The following is a 24445-nucleotide window of genomic DNA, read 5'->3' as shown; positions in this document are numbered from 1 at the left end:
CTCTATTGAAATAAATTGTTACGTTGTGAATTTTAAATTTGGTTTATTTTACACTGTCAACAACTTAAATGGTAATCCCTATCGCACTTCAAAATGCTCAAGTGGTTACAGTTTTACAATACTTGTTAAGGAGTACACTTTTTTTAAAACCCGTTTAGAGTGTGAAATCGGGGGAAAAAACCATGCGAAATCCTCATTATGATGGATGTATTTTGGTTTCAGAAGAAATCCTCGTTTAGAGGGTGTCGGGAAAACCTGTGGTCACACATGCTTACAGTACATGACTGAGAACCCCGGCTAGGATTGACGCCCTCTGGGTGTACACGCTCAACACTTCTCTAAAATCGTTCCAAAAAATAATATGGATCTGCTTTATCAACAAAATGCATACAAGATCAGTACTATGTGAAACACTGTTTGTCGTCAAATGAAACGAAGTTTGTTTCACATTTTCGGTGTGAGGATGGTTACATTCCTGTAGTGTGCAGCCTTGTCTTTGTTTTCGTCTTGTTTTGTCTTGTTTTGTCCTGTCATGTCTTGATTATCTTGTCCTGTTATGAATTGTTTCGTTATGTCTTGTCTTATCTTATTATGTCGGTTTCCTGTCTTTTGTGTCCCGTTTTTTTAGATTCTGTTCTTTTTGTATATTTCGATTATTTAGACATTTTAATTTTTTTAATGAAATTATGTTATTATAATATATCCATTTTACTGTGATTATTAAGACACTTTAAAATGAGTTATGAAAATACTGTTCACATTATATTTATTCTTGGGAACCTACAAAAACAAGCTATGCTTTTCAGAAGGTTCCTGTTTCATTTTATAATTTTCAACTTACTTTGACCATTGTCAACTATGTTCTTTAGTGTGCAAACAATTAAAATAAGAAATTGAATAAATTCGAATCAATTAATCAAATATATACCCATCATCTCTTCATTTTTGTTCAAATAAAATGTGTTCTATTTCAATTTCATGAACTTGGACAAATTGGAATGTATAAGTATACCGACATCTCACCATCAGCTCTACCAGTTCGAGGAAACAAGGACAAGGGTACGTATTTGCCACTTATTGGACACAAGGAAGGGTCGAATTCGTTACAATCTCCTGATTATTAGTAAAGTAATGAAACCTTGGTAATGAGATAGGTCCTATTGCTTTGATAGCAAACCTCAAAGATTGGCTCAAAACCCGATACAATGACAACCTTGTCGCCAAACTTGAAAGTGATCCGGTTGCTATGGACATCTCTTTCACTTCAGTCTTCCGAAACCGTTACCCCTCCCCTTTATCTTTCTCTCTCTCTCTCTCTCTCCCCTCCTTTTCTCACCCCCTCTCTCTCACCCACTCTCTCTCTCTCTCTCTCTCTTCCTCTCTTCTCTCATTTCCCCAGCTCTCTCTCTCTCTCTCCCCTCTCTCTCTTCTCTCTTTTCTCTCCTTTGCTCACCCCCCCTCTCTCTCTCTCTCTCTCTCTCTCTCTCTCTCTCTTCCTCTGTCAATCCATGGTCAATCTATGCCCCCTTTCTTTATCTATGTCTCAATCTTTTTTTTCTCCCCCGTCGAATGATCTGAAAGGTCTTCCTGTTCTAGATAAAAACTCCTGGCAATATCGCATTGTTTTCTGGGCGAAACCCTCACCTAATATACCCACTGTAAATATTGCATATTAATGAGATTATTTTATGATATCGATATCAATTTGTATACGACACGCCACGCATTGTGTCATTGACCTGTCGTCTGCTGTTGGATCGCAGTAGCGAAACGATCGGCCGTTTGGAAAGGGCAGGCGATTGCTTCCATCAACCTTTGCCAACACCGCATCGTCGCGGTATGACGACTCTGAAGCCCCTCCAGTACGTCGCGACCAGGCCGAGGTCATCGATCACCAAGCGGACATCGTCGATGCCCACGAGGAGGAATTACGGGCCTCAGTTGCAGGGCGTCATGACGGTCGTCGGGCGATCGGCGTTGTCGAAAGAGTTGATGGCTTCCTACAAGCACACGAAACGGCTCGGACCCTATCTCCTCGGCCCGACCATCGGCGAGGGAAGCTTCGCGAAAGTGAAAGAGGCGATGCACGTTCTCGTTGGCGAAAAGGTGAGTTGTTGATTCATTTCCTTTAATTTTCATACAGTGGAAATTTGGTGTTGAATTTACAACATATTAATATGTAGGAAAAATAGTTAATAGCAGATATGTATTAAAAACTAAGGAGCGCAAAGTAATTGTTTGCGTTTTAATTTGATCATGTTTTCCTTGGCTTTGGTACCGGGCCGGCTATGGTTTCTAAAATGTAATCGTTTCAATTTCATGTTTTCAAGTTAACATGAACACTTTAACATATAGGACGAATCCACTTATGTTGAAACTATTATGGTTTTTATCATTCGTTGTATGTTATCATTAGAAAATGTCAAATATGAATTTTAAAAACTTTATTTCTGAAATACATACAAGGTTTAAATTTGTTAATGCTATAGTTTAGCAGGGAATTTATTTTACAAAAGTTCATAATAGTTTAATGTGTTTTATTGTAATTATATTTACAGTAAGAGTTCATTTTGTAGTGCGGACTATTCCGTATTATATCTTCGATACTTTGGTTAAGACACCCTTTCTAAGTTTTATGAATAATGTTATGTATATCATAAGTCGATCATAACTTGATAATTAGCTGTCACCTTTTGTTATACCGTCACCTTGTCATTGTCGCATTGAACTTGTTGTCATGACAACCATAGACCCATTAAAAAACATAATTCGTCAGTTACTGATGATTTAAAAATGGTCGTACTATTGCAACGAGTTTAGCTTATTCCTAAATTGCAGCACGTCTAATTCATTTATCGTATTAGATTCAGTTGTACCAGTCTTTGTCTTTATTACAATGCCAAATAATATATGAGGTAGAATATTCTACTTCATAAGACGGAGATTGTGATTTTCTATTCGTTGAATGCGTAGTATGAGGGAACAAGCAGCAATCAAACAAAATCACATTTGAATAAATGAGATAAAGTGAAAAGCGAGACCTCCAGAATCTATGAATTAAAAAAAATGTAATAGAGAGAATCAAATGTTATTTTACGGATCTTTAAACATTACAGAGTAGAATACGGGAGCAAATGCGAAAAGTCGTTTCAGCACATTTCTTTTATGCTCTTATGCCTCGTTTATGCATTACATTATTTAAGAACATTAAATCACAAAGAAAAGACATCGGCAGTTGTCATTTGCACTCCCTCCTTGGTCTTCGCAATGTTCGGCCTGTGGATGCTTTCTGGTGATAGAGTGATCCTGGTGGAATTTGGATCTGACGGGCGAATATACTATATAGACACACGTTTTTGTTTTAATCCAACGTAAACATTGAACAATGTTTAAGTATGATTTCCCTTTATCGTGTTGTTTATGATCTAATCTGTTCTCACTTTGATTAACTATATTATACATGAAACATACGCCCATTATACCAAACAAGAATTATATTGGGCAAGATGAACGAACCGTTTGCCACAACCAGTATTCACAGACCACGGGTGCTATATTTAGGGGTGATTGTTCACGGTCATTTAGATTAGAACAACATCAAGAAACGGGCGAACTTTGGACAAAGGCGCATAATTATGTAAAACAAGTCATTCGCATCGGTCAGTTTGGTCTAAATTAGGGCCGAGGTGACCACGCTCGTCTTTGATTTCCAGATCCAGTTTCTTGGACTAAAAATGTCACAAAGAGCAGGATGAGAGAGAGAGAGATGAGCGCGGCATTCACGAAAGCAGTTTAATTTTAGAACGTCTCTTTGTGTGGGCTATATACATTTTCAGATTAGGATGATATGACTTAATTATCTCAAGTATCTCATTCTCTTAATTCGAGTCGAGGGATGGACCTTTTGAAAGTATTATATCACATTTAATATTTCGTTTTTTTTCGAACTTCGGTTTTAAGCTGTAGATCTGGTCCCCGTCTTATAAAGAGTTGCGATTGATCCAAATCAATCGCAAGTTCGCATCTCCTATCTCTTATGTACATAGATGCGATTGATATCAATCGCAAATTAGTTGCGATTAATATCAACTCTTTATAAGAGGAGGTCTGATGTTTAAGATGAGGACTATCTGGTTTACAACCTAAACTGAATTAAAGACAATGTGAAGTAGTAACAGAACACTGATTTGTTTTTTCTTCAAAAATTAGTTATGCAAAAAGCTCTTATTGACCGACATACATGTCTGTACCTTAATGATCTCAGCTTGACACGATGTCCATTTTCTCATGGACACTAAGGCTGATTAGTAACGCGACGGAAGGCAAAGAGGGCGGGAGAATTCACTCAACCTAGATCAAATAATGTATGCAGTTTGGATTCTGTCCATTAAAATACTATTATTCTTATCAGGTGAATGAAATAATGTGTAATGAAGAACTTCACAAAGACTTTTGTATTAAATATGCCGTTTTTGTAACGTAACCAAATTTAATGCATAAGTCTTTGTAAAGTGCCTCAATACAAATTATTTCATTCACCAGATAAGAATAATAGTATTTCAATAAACAGAATGTAAACTGCATATATTAAGTGTTGCTAGGTAGGTTAAGCCATAATGTTTGTCCTACCTGGCAACAATTAATATATGCAGTTCGGATTATGTCTATTGAAATACTATTATTCTTTTCAGGTGAATGAAATAATTTGTATTGTGGCACTTAACAAAGACTTATGCATTAAATTTGGTTACATTACGAAAATGGCTTCGCCTATTTGATTACATTACGAAAATTGCCTATTCCTGCCACGCAATACAATACAGACGGGACTACACGACTAGCACAACTTGTCTCGACCAGGGATATGTGACTCACATATCCCTGTCTCGACCAAGCCGCAAAACGGCTTTTTATAATTTTTCAACAATTTATCATCAAGTTTTAAAACAATTCATGTTATACGTTCGCGTTCACCGAAAAGCGAAAACCGCTTATTGTAACGAGGGCGGTCTGTGTGCGACGATCGTAACCCTGAGTGCTCCTGCGTCGCAGAGCGAGTTTTCGCTCAGCGACAGACAGACCTTCTACGACGCAGAGCACTCGGGGTTACGGCCGTCGCACACAGACCGCCCTCGTTACAATATGCGGTTTCGCTTTTCGGTGAACGCGTACGTATAGTACGGAGGTATTGCAATGCATTTGCCAATCTTAGGCAATTTTCGTAATGTAACCAAATTTAATGCATACGTCTTTGTGAAGTGCCTCGATACAAACTATTTCATTCACTTGATAAGAATAATAGTATTTCAATAGACAGAACCCAAACTGCATACATACTGTTGTTGCCAGTTCGACAAACACTGACATAGATTGGTAGGCCGTGAAACATATACTGTAATCTAAATGGAATCGAAAAATGATTTGGATATAAACGTATGCGTAGGGGCTCTTTTTTATTCAAAAAAAATCCTTTAAAAACTTGTATTTATCAAGTAATTCGTACATACATCATGATAAAAATAATCATATAAATCACTGCACAATGATTACAAAAGGTAAAAACAGAAGAAAAACGTCAAACCATACAGAAATAGTGGTTAACACTTCCTTTTCTACAGTGTATATCAAAGGATTATAATCAAAATAATTCTTCCACAGGGGACCATTTCGTAAAGTGCATTCCTTCAATCTTCTTCTGTTTTGCAATGCTAAGTTTTATGTATTCCGTATTACTGATAAAAGACGTTAACCCACTTAAACAAGGATTTAGGATTTTGCATTATTGGATATAAATATATCTTTTAAACACGTAGGGGCTCTTTGCCAAGAACGTTTTATGGGTTCGAAAATCATTAGCGTTATTAAATCGTTAATTCAGTAGTTGCACAGAAAACAGCAGCGGCAGTGTAGCGGCATTCGATTGTACTAAGTTAATATTGTTAGGCTTTAACGTTGTCACCAGTATCGCAATCCTCATCATCATCACCATCATTACCACCCCCACCGTCACCACCATCATCAGTATCACTTTTATTTTTGTATTTATTGATTCAACCATAAAATAACATCAAATGAAAACAATAACAGTATATCAGTTTAAAACAGTAAATAAAATTATGGTGAGGAACACCGAAAAGCAAAATGCTTGTTATTGGTATCCCGATCAGTATTAGCATATTCATCATTTTCATAATCTTTAATGGTATTTTCGTCAATGTTTGTTTTCTAGGTTGCCATCAAGATAATTGACAAGAAAGCTGCGAGGGAGGACGCCTACCTCCACAAGACGCTCCGTAGAGAGGCGGGGCTTCTCCAACTTCTTGGCCACGCCCACATCGTACGCCTTCTTGAAGTCATGGAAACGGACAACAACCTTTACCTGGTACTGGAGCTGTGTGGGGGTGGGCCCTTGTTGGATAAGGTGTGTGAGAAGGGCGGATTGGAAGAGGGCGTGGCCAGACGGTACATCAAACAGGTGGCTTCGGCCGTGTACCACATGCATCAAATGGGCGTGGTACATAGGTAAGATGATTTTGATAAGTTTTATAGAATAAAATAAGTGAGGCGGGGTATAAATAGTTGTGTCAAAATGTTAGGTAAATTGAATTGCAGGGATTCTTTCCATTTAAAGTTGAAATACCCATTCATTTGCAAATTTATGTTAATTGTAATCTTGAGGGTTGTATTTGTAATTGCAAAATAATGATCATTATCTTGTTAGTTAAAGAACTAAATGTAGCGATTAGCAGGGTTATGGTTATGGTTTATATGAAGGTTCTTAAAGGTAAAGACCAGTTATGGTCATGCGATTGCATTGTGAAAGAAACGTTGTGGAATCGATCAGAAAAGGTTGATCATCTAGCATCTAGCATCTGCAAGGTTCTGGAATCATCAAAATGATAAGAAATTTGGCACATTCTTCGTAAAGTTACAAGCACTATACACAGAAAGATGTATATGGGACTACCCTATATTTCTCACAGACCATGAGAGAAACAAATTTACCAAATATATGAATAAGTAGACGGTTTCCCGGCAAATTTTTGATCATCATGTATTAGTCAAAACATATTCTTTCACATGATTGGTAATGAGAGCTTCCATTTCATTTTTTGAAATTGGGGCGTTTCCAATACTGGTCTTTACCCTTAACACTTTCTGCTCCAATAGAAAATGGCAAGCATTAAAACTACTGCACTGCACGTATGTATGTAGTTTTTTTTTTTTTGCTGTCCTACATAATCATTTGTGAGTGTAATCAAATTATAATTATTTCTTTCATGTCTTTAAAAAAACAATCGACAGAGACCTGAAAGTCGAGAATCTTCTTCTTGACGACAACGACAAAATTCGAATAATAGGTAAGTTCAACTTTCAATAATAATATGGCGAAGGGTTAGGCTACGTTCTTTGTTGCATCACCATTTTAACTCTTAATCAGACGGTTCTGAATTCGGATTTCGGATCGAGGCTTACAGAATGATGGAGGGAAATTAATATTTTGATGATGGAAAGGAATCACTTGGAAAATTGAACACTTATAATTTCATGCTTTAATATTGCTTCCTATCTCAATTACTGAAATGATACTTATATTATTTTTATTGTTTAATTTTTGGTCTAGATTTTGGACTGAGTAATTTCATCGGGAATCTGGAACGAGAAACCGATCTTCGAGATGCTAAGAAGAGGGAACGGGATTTCTCAAGCCGCAAACAGGCAGACGTACGCGCTAGCCGTAGAGTGAGCCGAACCGTCGGAGGAAGGAATGGCGCCACGGGTGATGATGGTGGGGGACCAGGTAGACCAGGTGAGCCCAAGGGCGTGGCCAGGGCGCGGCTTCCTTCTGATGACGGGACCAAACGAAGGACCAGAGGATCTTCTCTTCGAGAGGACAACGGCCAAGAAACGTGGCGCGAAAGAGCGGGACTGCAGCGGAAAAGCAGCAAGGAACACCCGAACATGACTAGATCCAACCCGAAACAAAATGGCGTCCGAGTTAATGGAGGGAATGTTCGATTTCCTGGCCAAGACATACATCGTCGGATGGGCGCCGAGGAGCAGGATTCGCCAGAAAAGAGACGGAATATGCTGAGGAATAGAACATTGGATGTATTCGGGACTAGGGATTTTGCGGGAACGCTTTGCGGGAGTCCCGCTTATGCAGCGCCTGAGATTATTGCCAGGAAGCGATATGGCCCCAAAGTGGATGTTTGGAGCATGTAAGAAAATCTCTTATTATCTTCTTGTATTAACTTTTAATGTCTGATTGTATTGGGTAAAATTAAAGGAGGAAAATATAGAATACGTAGAAACATTTTATGCGCTGGAATCTGGATAATCGTATATATGGAGAGAGAGGAAAAACCAAAAAGAGAGAGAGAGAGAGAGAGAGAGAGAGAGAAAGAGGGGGGGGGGGGGCAATGGGAAACTTTGGTTCAAGCTACGCAACCAATATTCTGTCATTTCCTTTCGCAATGTATTTATTTCCACGAAAGTTGCCAAACCTAATGTATTGGTTATTTCTTTACATATACAGTTAACAACTAAATTGTTCATACAGTTACCAAGTTTGGTATTCATTAAAAGTACATGCAAAATTGATTTGCCAAATTTATGTTTCGTTATAGAAGTGTGACATAATTATTAAAGCTCACATCTAAAGGCATACGTCTAAAACTTTTCAACAAATGCCCCAATTCAACCAGTCCACCTTCCTTCTTGAGTTACGAAAATCACTATGGATATCAAATTTACTATAGGAGCATGAGTAATTCAGTTGTTTAATGAAGGATTATGTGTGTGAGCTATCATAATTTTGGAGTCGACAAGATATAAGGATGTACCACTGTTAAATATATATAAACTTGTTTATGTGTGTGTTAAAGGAAATATATTTCCAATTGCAATCAAGGGATATATTTTTCTGATTTTGTTTAAATCACATGTACATATTTGAGATGGCATCTTACTCTGTTGTTAAGTTTTCATACTTGAGATTGGGAACATAATTGTATAGATAGATATAGATTTCATACACAAAAAATGTCAGAAAGATTTCCCCTGAGAATGCCATTGCTTTCAATTGACATTGTTCGCTATAGATGTATATTTTTCTATTTGCATTCAAGTCTCAAGAGCAAATATATTCTGCTGTTATAGCACAACCCACATGTTTGGCACATTCTTTTGTCCAAGGCGAAAAACAGCCAATACACAATCGATTTAATAAAACACCTTTCACAATGAATAAAACCTTTAACTGGGTCACAATTATTCAAACAGGACACACACACACACTCCCATAAAAAAGCAAGTATACAATAGTTATAATCACCTAATGGCTTCAATGCAATATTTGTCTGTCTTTGGACAAAGATCACAATTTTTGGTCATTTATGACTATGGTAACGTTCAATGTTTAGACGTTTATCTGTCCACCTAATATTGCCTAATTACTGTAAATTATGACAACGGTGTTGCAGAATAAATCTTGACATACAATTAGGTTATTAATGGACATAAATGGACCCCAGGGATGGTATATTTTGTGTGTACATTAGAGTAATTTAGATATCGGCTTGACGCGAAGGATGGCTTTATCTAGTCGTCGGTCAAATATCACAATTGATATTTTGTTGACATTACTTTTTATGATCCCTGTCTGTTTTCAAGATAATATTGATGTTTTATAATTATACAGGACTTGTTTGACGAAGGCCTTTTTTCAATTTAAATACATACCAAACTTTGAGGATAGTTTATTTAACGTAAGCTGAAAGTGTCGTGATATAACTTTTACGTTGACCCTGTTTAATATGAACAATTCAATAACAAAGTAACTTTTTACCAGTATTAGTTTCTTTTATCACATTTAACAAAGATAATTTCTGTAAATACGGAAAAATATGGAGATTAGCAAATGTTATTTCCTTTTATATTCGTTGTATGCATTAATAAAATAACCTAATTGTTCATGTTATCGTACCTTTCGTAATCATTTTCTAAAATGATAAATGTTGAAAGATTTGATTTATAAAGTACTCCCACCATGCGCAGGAATAATTTTTTCTTCTTCTCGAGACCATTTTTATCATGCATCTTTTCTCGCTTCCTCATCCTATAGCTATCTCCTGCTCTATCAGCTAGTCCCCTGCATCTCTCTCTCTTTCTCTCTCTCTCTCTCTATATATTTCTCTCCTTATCTCTCTTTCTCTCTCTCTTTCTCTTCCTCTCTCCATCTCTCTCTTATTCTCTTTACTTCTTCCTCTCTTCCTCTCTCCATCTCTCTCTTATTCTCTTTACTTCTTCCTCTCTCTCTCTCTCTCTCTCTCTCCATCTCTCCCTCTTTCTCTCTTCTTCTCTCCATCTCTCTCTCTCTCTCTCTCCCTCTCCCCTCCCTCTAACACATCCCTATATCAAGAGCGGATGGTCAATTAAGAGTTTCAATTCCATATATTCTTTTATCGTTGTCACATACAGTGGGGTCAACGCGTATGCGATGTTGACTGGGACTCTTCCCTTCATCGTAGAGCCGTTCAATCTCCGTCAGTTACTGTCCAAGATCCAGAAAGGCGAGGCGGGACCACTGCCTTCCGGCCTCTCATCAGGTACGGAATACCAACAAATAAAGACATTTTGATTGCTTTGGACTAGATGTGATTCATTGTGCGTATACATGTTTAAGCCCCACTGCACTACGTATATCTACTTGCGCCCCGCCCCTAGCAAACGATGCCTAATCGGTGCCTGTTGGTCCCCCATGATCTTTTTTTTCTTATGTTAATTGAGAGCTGATTTGATGAGATAACCACCTATCAGTGACATTGCAGGGTGGTCTAATCCCCCTGGCCAAATTACAGACGGGCTTTAAAGATATCGTATAAAATTGAAAGGAATATATATTGCCAGAATAATCTATGAAAGTTGATAATTAGCTTATATTCTAATAAGAAGATCGAAACTTATTTTGTCGAAATATGAACTTTAGGCAAAATCAGAGGCCTTGGGCATCGCCTGTTGAAATGTGCGGAGATTACCCTGACATTACGTAATCTGAATAAATTATTATTTATGTGGTATATACTAGTAGGGTATAGACATTGTCCTTGAGATGATTCTCGAAGTCTCTACGATCGTGGGGAGAGAGTATGAAGAGAGGATACTAACCCCTTCCTCACTAAGCCCACACCTCGGGCGATCTCGGCGCAACTCGTAGAGAAGTCGGAATACTTCGGCATAAGTCGGAAATACGTGGGACAGTTCGCGTTTAGTATACTCAGATGTGTTTTTTTCACGTTTTAAAGAATCTCATATAATGTCTTTTGCTAAAATGAAATCTTGTATAACTTGGAAACAGATATTGATCTTGGTCGGCAAATTTTGCGGCAAAACGGTTTGGAGAGAACGAGAGAGTGAAAGAGAAACTTAGAGAGAGAGAGAGAGAGAGAGTATGTGTGAGGGGGAGAGTCAGATAGATAGAGAGAGAGAGAGAGTATGTGTGAGGGAGAGAGTCAGATAGAGAGAGAGAGAGAGAGAGAGAGTATGTGTGAGGGAGAGAGTCAGATAGAGAGAGAGAGAGAGAGAGAGAGAGAGAGAATGGAGAGGTGGTAATGGTCATGTAAGTTTTTAGATTTACGTTGTTTGGAACAACGTCGACGCACGCCAAGTTGAAAACTATTGAAAGACATTGTTTCCATGAATTTCCGAGTGCGTTTAAACGAAATGTTCTATAAAGTTTATACCTATTTTGGGCCAGATGAGTTGACTCAGTATTAAGCTGAGTTCTACCGCACATTGATTGTGTTTCACTATAGCGCATAAACATATTAACCGAAGCACGACCTTCGCTTGAAAAAAAACTCCCTTTCTTTGTAGAATCAGGATCAAGTTCATTTTGGTCAGCTGCCTACGTAAACATTCTCACATTGCAAGGTTTAGAAAACAGACGTCACGTTTGTGATGAAAGTTGGAAGATTTACAGAAGCGAGACTATGTTGGCAGCCTTGTACCCAGGTGTATCGTTTCCCAAGCTAATAAACACGGTTACACTAGCATGGGAAACAGCCATGTTTCACTATATGACGTGGATTTGTGAACGACAAAAAAGGGGATGGTTTGATTGGGCTGCATATAATGTGTTTATCAAGATGTCGTGATGATTGCATCAACCCCCCCCCCAAAAAAAAGGGCATTTGAAAGGAATTCATAAGTGTCACTCTCTGTAATATTGAGAAAGGAGTCAGTAATTTGAAATATATATATATCCGATGAGGTATACACCGCCCCATTGAAGGACCTTTTAAATAAAAGGCATGTTTTTAACGTGACCAATGCATCACGAATTTATCTTCCCAAATGACAAAGAGAATAAAGATAACGCTATCATTAAACATATTACAATATTTACATGAGTCCCTTAATCGAGGCTATTCATGTTTTCCTGTCAAGATTGACTACAGTTTGCAACAACTATTAGTTAATTGTAATGTTCTTGGAATTAGACCCCTAAAGCTAACATCATTAAGGGTACGCGTATTTTTTTCTTCTCTTCAGACTGCAAGAGTTTTATCCGCTATCTTCTTGAACCAGACCCGGACAAGCGACCGACAATTTACGACGTCCTATGCCACCCCTGGTTGGCAGGTGTCTACGAGCCACTCCGCTCCTTGAGTCCTAGTACAGCCCCTAGCTACGCCCTCACCGCCACGCCCCCTTCTAGTCCGTGCTCTCCGGGGCGAAGGGTCAGTCGCATGCTGCTCGATCACGATATCATCAGTTACATCCGGGAAACCCTGGGGATCAAATCGACGCACGTGAGCGAGTCCGTGCTCGCAGGGCGCGCCGATGAGTACTCGGCGATCTACCATCTCCTGGCCAAGCAACGCGAGCGGGACGAGGTGCCCAAGATTGCTCAGAGGCTGCAGGAGAATTGGGAAACCTTTCGGGCATGTTCCCGTCAGGAGGATGACGAGGACGTCGATCTGGACGATGAAGCTGATGGTGTGACAGAGGCTGGTGGTGCGACAAAGAAACGAGAAGGATCTCCAAGACAACGAAGGCCGGTGGGTGATTACGATGATGACGATGACATGAAGACGGTGGCCGAAGAGGTGATTAACGAACCAAAATTAATAGATTAAAAATGTATTGACTCGAGTGACTTCTTGAAGACATCTTAATTAATTCTGATAAATTTGTAAAGGCGAATCCAACATTGTGATGAAGGCATACAGAGTAACTACGGAATGAAAAAACGGAATCCGCACTTCACTGAAAGAGAATTATGCGTTTGACAATTTTGAATAAAAATACTCAATGTATCAAGTCTTCCTTCATGAACCAAGAACGTTAATGGTAAAGAGCAATAATACGCTATCCTTGAAGATGCATGTTAACCCTTACTGTACTGGGCTATTTTGAGCACCCTCTGATTGGGGGGGGGGGGGGGTGCCTGGGAGGCCCCCCCCCCTATGATCTCGGCCGTCGAATGTCCGATGAACACGAAAATTTGCATATTTGTAGATATTTACGTAAGGAACAAAATGGTATAATTAGTTTTTTTCCTAATATGCAAACTTTTGTCGTTATAGCCTAATTAATTATGCAAAATGCTAATTTTATGCATTTTACAGAAAAATCTACATAATTGTCCGTAGACTTGTGAAGAATCTTGAAAATGTATTGAATAAATGTTTCCTTCATCTCAAATTCGTGAGGTTTCATTATTTTTATGATATTTGAAAATGCATAGGTTAATTTGCATAAATTATGAATACGCAAATTGCGCATTCATGAATATAAAATCTGGAACTATATTTAGGGAACTAGAATCATTACAAAAATTGTCAGACTCCACTTTTTGAATGTTGAATCTCATTATTTATATGAAACTTCTTTTCTAACACAAAATAGTTATTTGATGTAATCAATAATGATAATTTATGCAAATTTGATGCGATTTTCAACCATTTATTTTCTTATGTATTTTATTGTTTTTTATTTCTTATTATATCTATTGTTTTATTTCTTATGTATTCTTTTGTTCTGGAATACATCAAGTTACTCTGAGAAACATATAAAAGCAATTTGATATGAATTCTTATCTTCACATTTCTGCTTGTACATGAATATATGCAATTATAGCACTTTTTTGATGACATGCGCATACTAATTGTTATGTAACACCTTACAGGTATATCGGATTTTGACGAAAATGGTATCAAAATGTGTGCAAGACTTGAGGGAAAAAGTCATGAAACGACAATTCAAAATTCCAAGCGGTTGTGGCGCGATCTCCGAAAATGTCGAGGGGGGGGGGGGGGGGGGGCCTCCCAGCCCCCCCCCCCCCAGTACAGTAAGGGTTAACACTGTTTCTGTTTTATTTGCTCTATGATAATTTTCCATTTCTTTGTTATTTTTGTACAGACTGCTCTTCAGATCGCTGGCAAGAAAAATGGTAGTTTCCATTTCAAGATGGCGATGGTGATTGAAGAAGAGGCAGAGAGAGCTGCACGATCGCCAGCCAACGTCTCCTCGAGCTCCAAAGCGACAGAAACAAGCGCCATCTACCGCGAGGTTCTTGGGGAAATCCATTCGGAGCAAGCATCATCGTCATCACCGTCGTCGCCTACTAAATCCACATCTTCTAAAGACGGACAACGCACGGGAACACCGTTCGGTCAACCGCAGCGCCGCGGACATGGGAATCGAGTCAGCTCTGTGAATGATAGTCGCGCCACAAGTGCAGCTAGTGGCAACCCATGGATCATTATGCTTGGGCGAGAAAGAACGACGAGTACGATTCGGTCGGGCATCGGCGGCCCCGATACGCACGTTGAGAACGGAAATGTGCACCAATATGATGTGACGACAGCGTGTTTTCAAGGAGAAAAAGTGAATAAGAAAAACGATAAGAGTCAATCTAGAACTGAAAGGTTTGAATCCCAGAGGAGGAATTGGGAGTCGTCTGCGAAACATGGCAGCACAAATGGACGGGTTTCCCTTTCTAACGGCAGGGCGGTCAATTTAACATTCCAGCAATCGACTGATCCTACAGTGACGACATTCGTTAATCATTTCCGACACAACCAGCTACCTGATCGGCTATTGAGGCGATCAAATCTAAAGCATCCTTTCATTGCAGACAGGGCTGCAGGGGGTCCCGATGGACTTTTAGATCCACCAAAGTCCGTCACTTTTCGACGAAATAGATTCAACCTAGAGGCTGACACAAAACCGCGGGAAGCTGTAAAAGAGAGAACTGTCGCAAACACGATCGGTGTGCAAGCGCAGACGGTGACGAAGGCTGGAAACGGCAAAGGCAATCGCGATAGAAAACAAGAGGAAGCCGTCAAAGTTTACCGTTCGACACGCAAAACAGGTGAAGTCCCACGCGAGTTCTCGGACATTCGTAAGCAACGCCGACCTCCGAACCCGATCAAACGAAGACCTGTCGGGAAACCCCCGGTTACACTCTCCCGTAAACCTATTAAAGCCGCCAAAGGGAAGCCAAATCCACAAAAGCAAGAACGATCCGCCGCAACAACAACAGTCACGATGTCTGGACGACCTTGCACTGCAAGCCTACAAGATACACAGAACTGTATAAAAGAGGCAACAGTCAAAGGCAGTTGTAGTTGCTCGCGGACGAAAGGCAATCGAAACGTCGACGGTCCGGAGAACGATGATGGTGACATGGCGAAGTTGCCAAGGCGGTTCTCAACGAGTGACGAAGGGTATGATACCACTCACTCAATAGAGGGCGACTCCAACAAGAAGTTACCCGACATAGCACCACCAATTGTGAATTTGAGATGCTTGCCAGAGACCGAGATGGTGACTTTGTCGAAAACAATGAAAACTCTAAAACTCGGAAATACGAATGTCTGCTAACTGTTGCCTAGCCTCATTTTAGAAAATGATTCTTCTGTTCGAAATGAAAATCAGAAAATTATATCATAATAATAGTGACAAAATATTTGTTGTTGTCGCACACTGGCTGTTATGTAATGGTATTAACGTATACAAATTATTTATCGAGTCATAATAGTTTGACAATGCTTGTTGTATATTATTTCATGTTATGCGCTTTTACACTAAGTACTGAATGAAAAAGTAAAAACGAAAGACGAAGAAGAAGTAAATAACCGACCTAAAACCTTTGATAAAAATGAATGGATTAATGTATTAATATGTCGGAAAGACAGGGAGACGGTAGGAAAAGATTTCTTTTCATCTATAGAAGTTTGTCTTGGCGATATGGTAGATTTGTTCTTGTTACTTTTATATGGCTCTTTTAAGCTCGAGTAGCTAGAAGAGATCAAGAGAAATAATGTAATGCAACGTTGGAACTTGAAGAGCGCCATCTCGTGAAATATTATCACTTTAATGTCGGTGAAATGACTTGGCCTCTTCATTCCATTAAATCTTGTTTCCTCCCTTTTTAGATTAATAACTGCCTGTCTACCATTCTTCCACATTTTGCCATTATCGAAATGATCATGAAAACATACGTGTAATCACCAACATATTAGCATCTTTTTTAATGTTTGGTTCCAAGCATGTTTTGATTTGTCATTTTCAGTCTATATTTGCACTACCACCACTATCACCAGGCCACCACCACCAACGCCACTACTATTAAAAATCCCACCACCACCACATTTATCTTCATCAATTACCAAGAATATTCTTAATATTGTAATCATCAGCATTATCATAATCGACACCATTGTAATTTTTGATCAATAACAGATTTGATGATATAAATAAAGTGGTGCCTCCATTGATTTTTCCAAACATCATTCTCGTCCACATCTTAATAATCATCATTATCATCATCTTCATCATCATCATAATCATCATTATCATCATCTTCATCATCATCATTATCATCATCACCATCATCATCATCTTCATCACCGTCATCATCATTATCATCTTCATCACTGTCATCTTCATCATCATCATTATCATCATCACCATCATCATCTTCATCACCGTCATCATTATTATCATCTTCATCACCGTCATCATCATTATCATCTTCATCACCGTCATCATTATCATCTTCATCACCGTCATCATTGTCATCTTCATCACTGTCATCATTATCATCTTCATCACTGTCATCATTATCATCTTCATCACCGTCATCATTATCATCATCAGCATCCTCCTCCAACTCCCACTGCTCCTCAAAACACACCTTTATTAATTTGATCATCTTCAATGCCTTCCATGTATTTTTTTCCCTCAAAACTTTTAAAGCACTTTCAACCAGCTCTTCAGACAATAACAAACCATTTAGGTATCCAACAGTTATTCAATAAGTAGCCCTGAAAATGATTAATTATTCCAATATCATATATATATAAAATTTTATTTAAAAAATTTACAAAAGGAAAAATAATCATGCTATACTTCACATTCTTCATAAGTAGCACTTTGTCCATAAAAATCTGTTTTTTTTCTCTATTGGAAGTACTTATGCACTGCATTTATCAGTGCAATTTTACATAATCAACTTATGGACTCGATACTTTTACTGGTACCTGCATGTACATGTTACAATGTTTACTGTTCATATTTTCCTTACTTCAATACTAGTGTAATAACTTGCATGACATATTGTCTCAGTGAAACTATTTGTGCGCTAAATGATGAAAGTTGATGCATGTATCAATAGTCCTGTTCATCTTTTTTTTGTAGGTATAATAAATGCATATGGAATGAAAAAATTGTGGTAGTCTATGTTTTTCTACAAATTATATATCTTGAATTTTAAAAGAATACCATCAAGGTGTTCTCAATGTCTTGTTGTGAAAATCAGAATATATTTAATTAGAGTGAACTAGTATTTTAATCATTTTTTTTTTTTTACAAATCACCTTAACGCCTGTACAAGGTCAAACATGTATCAAAATCAATTTCCATAGTGAGTAAAAAGAAATAAAAAATACTAATTCAAGTGAATTAACCCTGTATTGATCCATCCAAGCATCCGTATATCTACACTATTCTACAGTCTGTAATTTAATCTACCCCAGTACTGATACATGTATTAACATCATCATGTAGATTGAAAGCTTGAGTTCTGGCACACAATTGCCTAGCTGCAAGTTTTTGTATGAACTCTATGTCAAGAAAAATTTGCTCTCATCTCTAAGAGTGAATATATGATGCAAATGGTCTGAATGTGTATTGGACAACTCCTATAATACCAGTTGCATACAGGTATATCACAAACAAAATAAACCTCTTAAGACATGATGGCAGTGCTAAGTCTTTGGCTTACTACAATACTAAGTGTGCAATGCTCATACACATGATCAGTAAATGGTCAAGTCCAATCTACAGGGTGTACATTTATATTGTGCCATATGTTACTGAGTACTGACCCCATCTCAGAATTCAGTAAATCTGGTGACTGTTTCAAGCCGAAGGCCCTACTAGAGCTTGATTTGGAGTAAATCATATAATAGAAAGATATTTTGCTGTTAATTTATGTTCACAATTTCATTAATAATACATTTCAATGATACTTGGTAACAAATGGGACATACCTTGAACTCTTGATGTAACAAATTCCAGTTACCGTACATCTGTTGTGCATGATTCTGTTGCCGTTATAGAGATTCATCTGACGAAACTATATTTTTTCAATGAACTAGATTGGTAAATTTGAAACTATATAAGTGTTTTACAAGTATTTGATATCAAAAGCATAATATATTGCTAATCTAAAGCACTGCAGGGCATCCCATCACCAGCATATTATAATACAATTCAAATAAACATGTGGAGATATACTGAATTGAATTCCACTAAATATTTTTTTTCAAAACCCACTAATCCTGTCTATGAATAATGCCTAAAATATGTGTGATCTAAAATGGTTACAGGATCAGTACATGTACATAAAAAACATTCTCCTTATCATTAAATTTTAATTTCAATGGAGCAGTAGTTTACTCCACATGATTTAGTATTCATATTACAAGTAAAATGGGCAAGAGAATAAATCACAAAATTGATTGCAAAACCACTTCCAATACAGTGTCAGCATTTCTGTCAACTTAATGTCCATCTTTCTGATCTCAACTTCATGGCACTTAAGCAAATATCGAAGAATATAAGTATCTCAAAAGAGTAGAGAGTAATACAAAAGATACATTGTATGTACCAGACCGGATGAAAGTAAAATTTGTCCACTCGTGTATATTGGGGCTCCAAATTTCACATGGGTATAGTAAACATGGATCTCAAAATGTTCACTCAAGTTCCCAGTATCTCAAAACGCAACTGGGGGCAGATTGGCTCATCAAATTTGGCGGAACCGACCCTAGGAAAAAAGTTGGAAGTGAAGCCCTGTCTATGCCACTTCTAGGCTAGGACATAGAAAACTTTCATTGGTTCGGGTATTCATACTATGTAGTTCAAGTTCCTACCAACCTTAACAAGTTATTTATCTGCATAAGGACTATGGACATGCATTGTCTTCTATCTTCACCCATGTAATCTCTACACAGCAGGCAGCAAGAAACTGTCTAAAAAATTCATTCGGTTTTGACAAAGTCAATACGAGTGGATGAATACATGCCTACTTGATTTTACTGTTATAAGTACATGTACATACATGCATCTCATATAAGAAATAACAAAGCAATGTTCTTGCCTGGATATTAAATACATGATTACGCCTTCATAATGCATAGCCATCTATGTTTCCTATGCTTTGTGCGGAATGACTTTAAACGAAAGAACTCTGGGGCACCAACACAAGTTCCAAATCCATTTGGATAATAATTATGTCCAATTATACAAATTAAAATGTTGGATATCTATACATCAACCTCACATCAGCCCTCCAACAGCCTAATAACATGATTGAATTTTTAAACGTGATCTTTTTGCCATTTTGACTTTACATTGGAAAATAAATACAAGTATTCAGAGAGATATCAAGGGCAAAGACCTTTCAAAGAATACAGGAAATGACTCAAATTGATGGCTTGTTGTAAAAGGCATGTGTCCATAGATGGTGAATAAGCTTCTTAGACCACAGAATACAAATCACAGATAGTATGGAGATCAAAATCATCTAAACAAAAAAAGAAGGTGATTTTCCATGGTCTTCAAATGATAGCTTATAATAATAATCACAATGTAAAGTACTTAGAAACATAAAGCACTATACAAATGTGACAATTATTATTATCATAATAACTTCATCTACATGGGAGAAAATGGACACAGCCTATTAAGCACCCTCAATAGATTAATATCACCATTTTTCAAGATAAAAGTAAAACAATTAATTCTTTCCCTGTATATCTTTCACATGGTTCCGCTCATTCTGGAAGCTTAATCTTCTCATGAATAAGTCTGATCGAAAGTCATCAAATACCTTACAGAAGGGTACAGGATCGATAGTGCGAGGTCAAAGTTCAAATACTCAGTCCCACATGGAGGGAATGCTGTACTTGAAAGGTGGAATCAACAAGGGTCCCTGATATAAAAGCTCTGTCGTAGATAACCTGTGTGTATTATCTCGTTTTCTCCTTCAGGTGGTACTTTCCGTTCAGAATCTTGACGGTTTTCTCTTGAGCACTGATATGGAACAAAACAAACAAAAAACAAAATTGGAGGAAATATTAGTGAGAAAGAAAGTTAGGCATTTTTAGCATGATGACATGCAATACAGGTCGTTAAACGAAACTGGCAATACATGTAAACAGCATTCTGCAAAACAAAGGAGAAATTAACTTAATACTGAATACTGAATACTGAAAAGCTCAAAAGAAATTACTAATTAAAATCATTCTCTTTCAGAACAATAACAACAACAAAGAAAAGAAATAAAAAAAATTTTTAGTCCATATTTCACATTGCTTGTCAGGTATCATAATCACAATATAGTGGGACTAATTATCTATAAAAAATCATGTTGCATTCTATGGCAGAGAAACAAAATGATTGACGTAATCAAAAGAATTTGAAAAAGTAGAAATATAGATACAAACAGATTTTTAAAGAAAGAATGTACTATCGGATGAAAGATTGAAAATAGAAGTGTAATAAAGTAAAATGATGTAGGTAAAGAGTAGGGAAGATTTATATAATACTGGATGGCTTTGAGTGTGATACAAGAATATATTGCTTGAGCTATGACACTATTGAATGAGTCAGAGACAAGTCCAATATTGTCATAGCCGCCATAACGAGAGCAATATATTCTTGTATCACACAAAAACAAAGACATACAATGTTAATATTATTATCTATATCAGACTGCATGACTAGCGAAATAACAAAATTTGACTTTGGTAAATATGGCTTTGTTTTTGTGCGATATTGATAGTTGAAGTTCCTGGATGACTGAGCAATATGAAACACTATTGGTCAGTCATCTGGGTACTGCGCTACAGATAGTGAGTACACTGATATATTGTACCACTTGAAAGCCTTATATAGATTAAAATTATCAGTACATTGGCAGATATTTTGTGAGGAACCATTATACAATAATGAATGGTAGGACAAACATCCAGCTGAAGTGACATTTAAAAACCAAAATCAATCTGACTAAACCTTACCTTCCCGGTCTGATGATAGAGAATCGTCCCATGACTGACAGGTCAACTACGGTAGAGCCTTGTCTTGATTCCTCGGAATCACTCAACACTCCACCATCAAACACAAGATCAATCTTACTCCATAGGTCTTCAAACTCCTGCATCATAAAAAGAAGAGAATAAGGAAAAATTTATAACTTAGACACAAACTAACTCCAAAAAAACGTAAAACAAAAACAGAAGTCCAAACCAACTGATATTTTGCTATTGTGAATACAGTGCTTCTTTGTATGGTCTGTAATCAGCCTTGTGTCCGTCTTGCTACATTTAGCATCACAGAGGTATTAGGGATGTTGGTTACTTACATAAAAAAGCATCTTGTATTATCTGCTCAAATTAGCACATCAGGTTTTTAAACATTATCACCTAACAACTGTATAATAAGTTGATATCACACATGTTAATGCCTTTGAATGCAATAAGCAATCTTTGCTCCAATCTACATATTATGTGATTGTAGTATTTTGTTGTTGATTGTAAGTAGGCCTACCAAGCAATGTAGTTGCGTTAAACTGTTGCGGTATTCTTTTTTCAAATCCATTCTTCTGTTATATAATTCTGATTGAGAACATATGGTTATGTACCACGCCTTTTGGTTTGTCACTATAAAAAATCAGAAAAGTTTTCCCTTTTGTATGAGGTAAATATCCATCTACATGCATCAAAACTTTCAAACTTATTTTTTCTAGCGTTTCAAATAGGTTAACCGATTTGATCAACATAGAAGCTTTTGTATAGTTGGTGAATGAAAATGCTACCAGATTATCTGCTGAGAGCAAAAGGTTAATGCCCCTTTGGCTCTAAACATACAAGATGTCTTTAAACAGAACTGACCTTGACAGAGAGAGTACTTCTTTGGGCCGAGGGGTTGGCACTCGTCAGCGCTATGGGTTCACCTACTGCTGCAGCTAGCTGCTGGATGAAGGGGTACTCGGGAATACGAAGGCCGATAAGCTCGGAGGAGGGGTTGAACTCAGGATTGAGCTCGGATCTTCTCCTGAAGAGGACCGTGACAGGTCCAGGAAGGAGGTCTCTGAGGATGTCGTCAGAGACGGTCACGTAGCCCCATCTGATGGTTGGAAGGATAAAGAAAGAAAGTTCAAATTGAGTCTACGTTCATGTACTTGGCTTAAAGATACTATCAGCCTTTTCATGAATTTCTTAGATAAGTCTACTATGGTGAAAGAAGCATTCAAAGGACAAATTTCTGCATGAACAGATATTTTGAGTGGGAAATGTATAACACATTTAATGCTGTGAGGTTTTCATGATGGGTTCATTTACAGAAAAATAAGCCTATATTGATTTTGAATTCATTTTCTATGTGTCTATCAAAGATGCTTTCAAAAAAGTATCACATTTGAAAGACTGAATAGTGAATGACTTAAAAATGTAAGTGATCACAATCTTCTGGTTCTCATATTAGGTGGCAAGTCTGTAGGCCTACAAGTCTGTATTAAGAATTTGGGAATCTTTCCACAAAACTATCATAAGACATTCCTTTGAAACAATTGTCTTTATTATTACGCTTTTTCAGTGGGTTTTTTCAACGAGATTTGAACATAAGATGTTTTGATGCCCAAGTATTCTATACTTCTGATCACTTAGACTTACCTGTGAATGTCTTCAATACAGTTGATACAAATAGCAATGGGCTTGTTCCCATTTCTGCCTTTCACTTCGTAGAGCTTCTCCACTGCTTCTGCACTCTGAGCCAAGGCTGCCAGGCCATAGATGGTGTCAGTGGGAACTGAGATGACATTGCCACTCATCAAACTGTTTGCTGCCAGAGCTACAACACCCCCTAGGCAATCTGAATTGCTACCTGAAAGATAAAAGAATAGTGAAAAATATTAAAAAGGATGAATAATAATGAAATGATGAATTGTTTAGATTACAGTCGCTAACTTAACACATATGTGTGCTCCCGCGCCCCACCGTATCGACGCGACGGTAACCAATTGTATTGTGCAGCAGTTTGCCGTGAATCCCGTGAGAAAGTGTATATTATAAGTCTTTGTTTTGGGGAAAAATATTCAAAAAAAGATAAGAAAATTGACACAAAACAGAAAGAAATAGACTTAGACAGCCTATTACAACTTTTCATGACCATTATTTGAACAATTTTACTGTCCATTTTCGGTATGCTTTAGTAGGGTATCACCACGCCGGAGTTACGGGTCAAAGTCTGGATACACTTCTGAACTAGCGCCAGGATTTCTTTCATGGACTGGGTGGAGGATGGTGTTTACTTTTAAATTCCAACCAATGTTTCCTTTTGACAAATTGACTTTCACTTTTTCAGTCTCACAACTTTGATCACTGACACTGTTGCATGTTGAGGGTTGTGTTGGTCAACAGTTTTAAATTTTTATAAAAATATATGAAAAAGAAGCATTGAATTGACATGATCATTATTCATTATCATCATCATCATCATTATCAGCAATAACAACAACAAAGTTGATATCAAGTTCACGCCTCACGTCATGTCACGCCATCCACGAATAACGAACAAATACCACACACAAATATCTATGGCTGGGACTGAAATATTTCTCACCTAATTGAACAACATTGGCCATGTTTTTCCAGATTTCGGTAACGTTTCCACTTAACGACCGACACAATGATTTCCAAATTCTACAGGAGATCATATATCACATGTATCCTATTAATGGTTGAATGAAACTTGTAATTTGAACGTGGATCTTGTTAATTAAGTCCGGTTCTTTCACGGAACTTGCATCACCTAGAGAAATGCAGTGCACGCGGCCATCTTGAATGTTGAATATTCATTATGACTC

General features: G+C 37.6%; 2 protein-coding genes across 2 annotated transcripts; one reads left to right on the top strand and one right to left on the bottom strand.

Annotated features, from left to right (window-relative positions):
• The first annotated feature begins 1787 nt into the window (after window positions 1-1787).
• Window positions 1788-16866, top strand: LOC105436613 (serine/threonine-protein kinase SIK2-like). The gene is made up of 8 exons (XM_030995530.1): window positions 1788-2106; window positions 6230-6522; window positions 7306-7361; window positions 7625-7651; window positions 8114-8222; window positions 10483-10610; window positions 12556-13112; window positions 14428-16866. Exons 1-8 carry the CDS (start codon window positions 1840-1842, stop codon window positions 15892-15894), a joined length of 2904 nt encoding a protein of 967 aa, XP_030851390.1. The 5' UTR covers window positions 1788-1839; the 3' UTR covers window positions 15895-16866.
• A 489-nt stretch (window positions 16867-17355) lies between these two features.
• Window positions 17356-24441, bottom strand: LOC588740 (yrdC domain-containing protein, mitochondrial). The gene is made up of 5 exons (XM_788409.5): window positions 24202-24441; window positions 23253-23463; window positions 22473-22707; window positions 21600-21736; window positions 17356-20613 (listed from the first exon to the last, which is right to left on the bottom strand). Exons 1-5 carry the CDS (start codon window positions 24293-24295, stop codon window positions 20550-20552), a joined length of 741 nt encoding a protein of 246 aa, XP_793502.2. The 5' UTR covers window positions 24296-24441; the 3' UTR covers window positions 17356-20549.
• Window positions 24442-24445: the final 4 nt, after the last annotated feature.

Source organism: Strongylocentrotus purpuratus, unplaced genomic scaffold (assembly GCF_000002235.5).
Source record: "Strongylocentrotus purpuratus isolate Spur 01 unplaced genomic scaffold, Spur_5.0 spur5_scaffold_21, whole genome shotgun sequence".
Classification (NCBI taxonomy): domain Eukaryota; kingdom Metazoa; phylum Echinodermata; class Echinoidea; order Camarodonta; family Strongylocentrotidae; genus Strongylocentrotus; species Strongylocentrotus purpuratus.
This window is presented reverse-complemented; position numbering and strand designations above follow the sequence as displayed.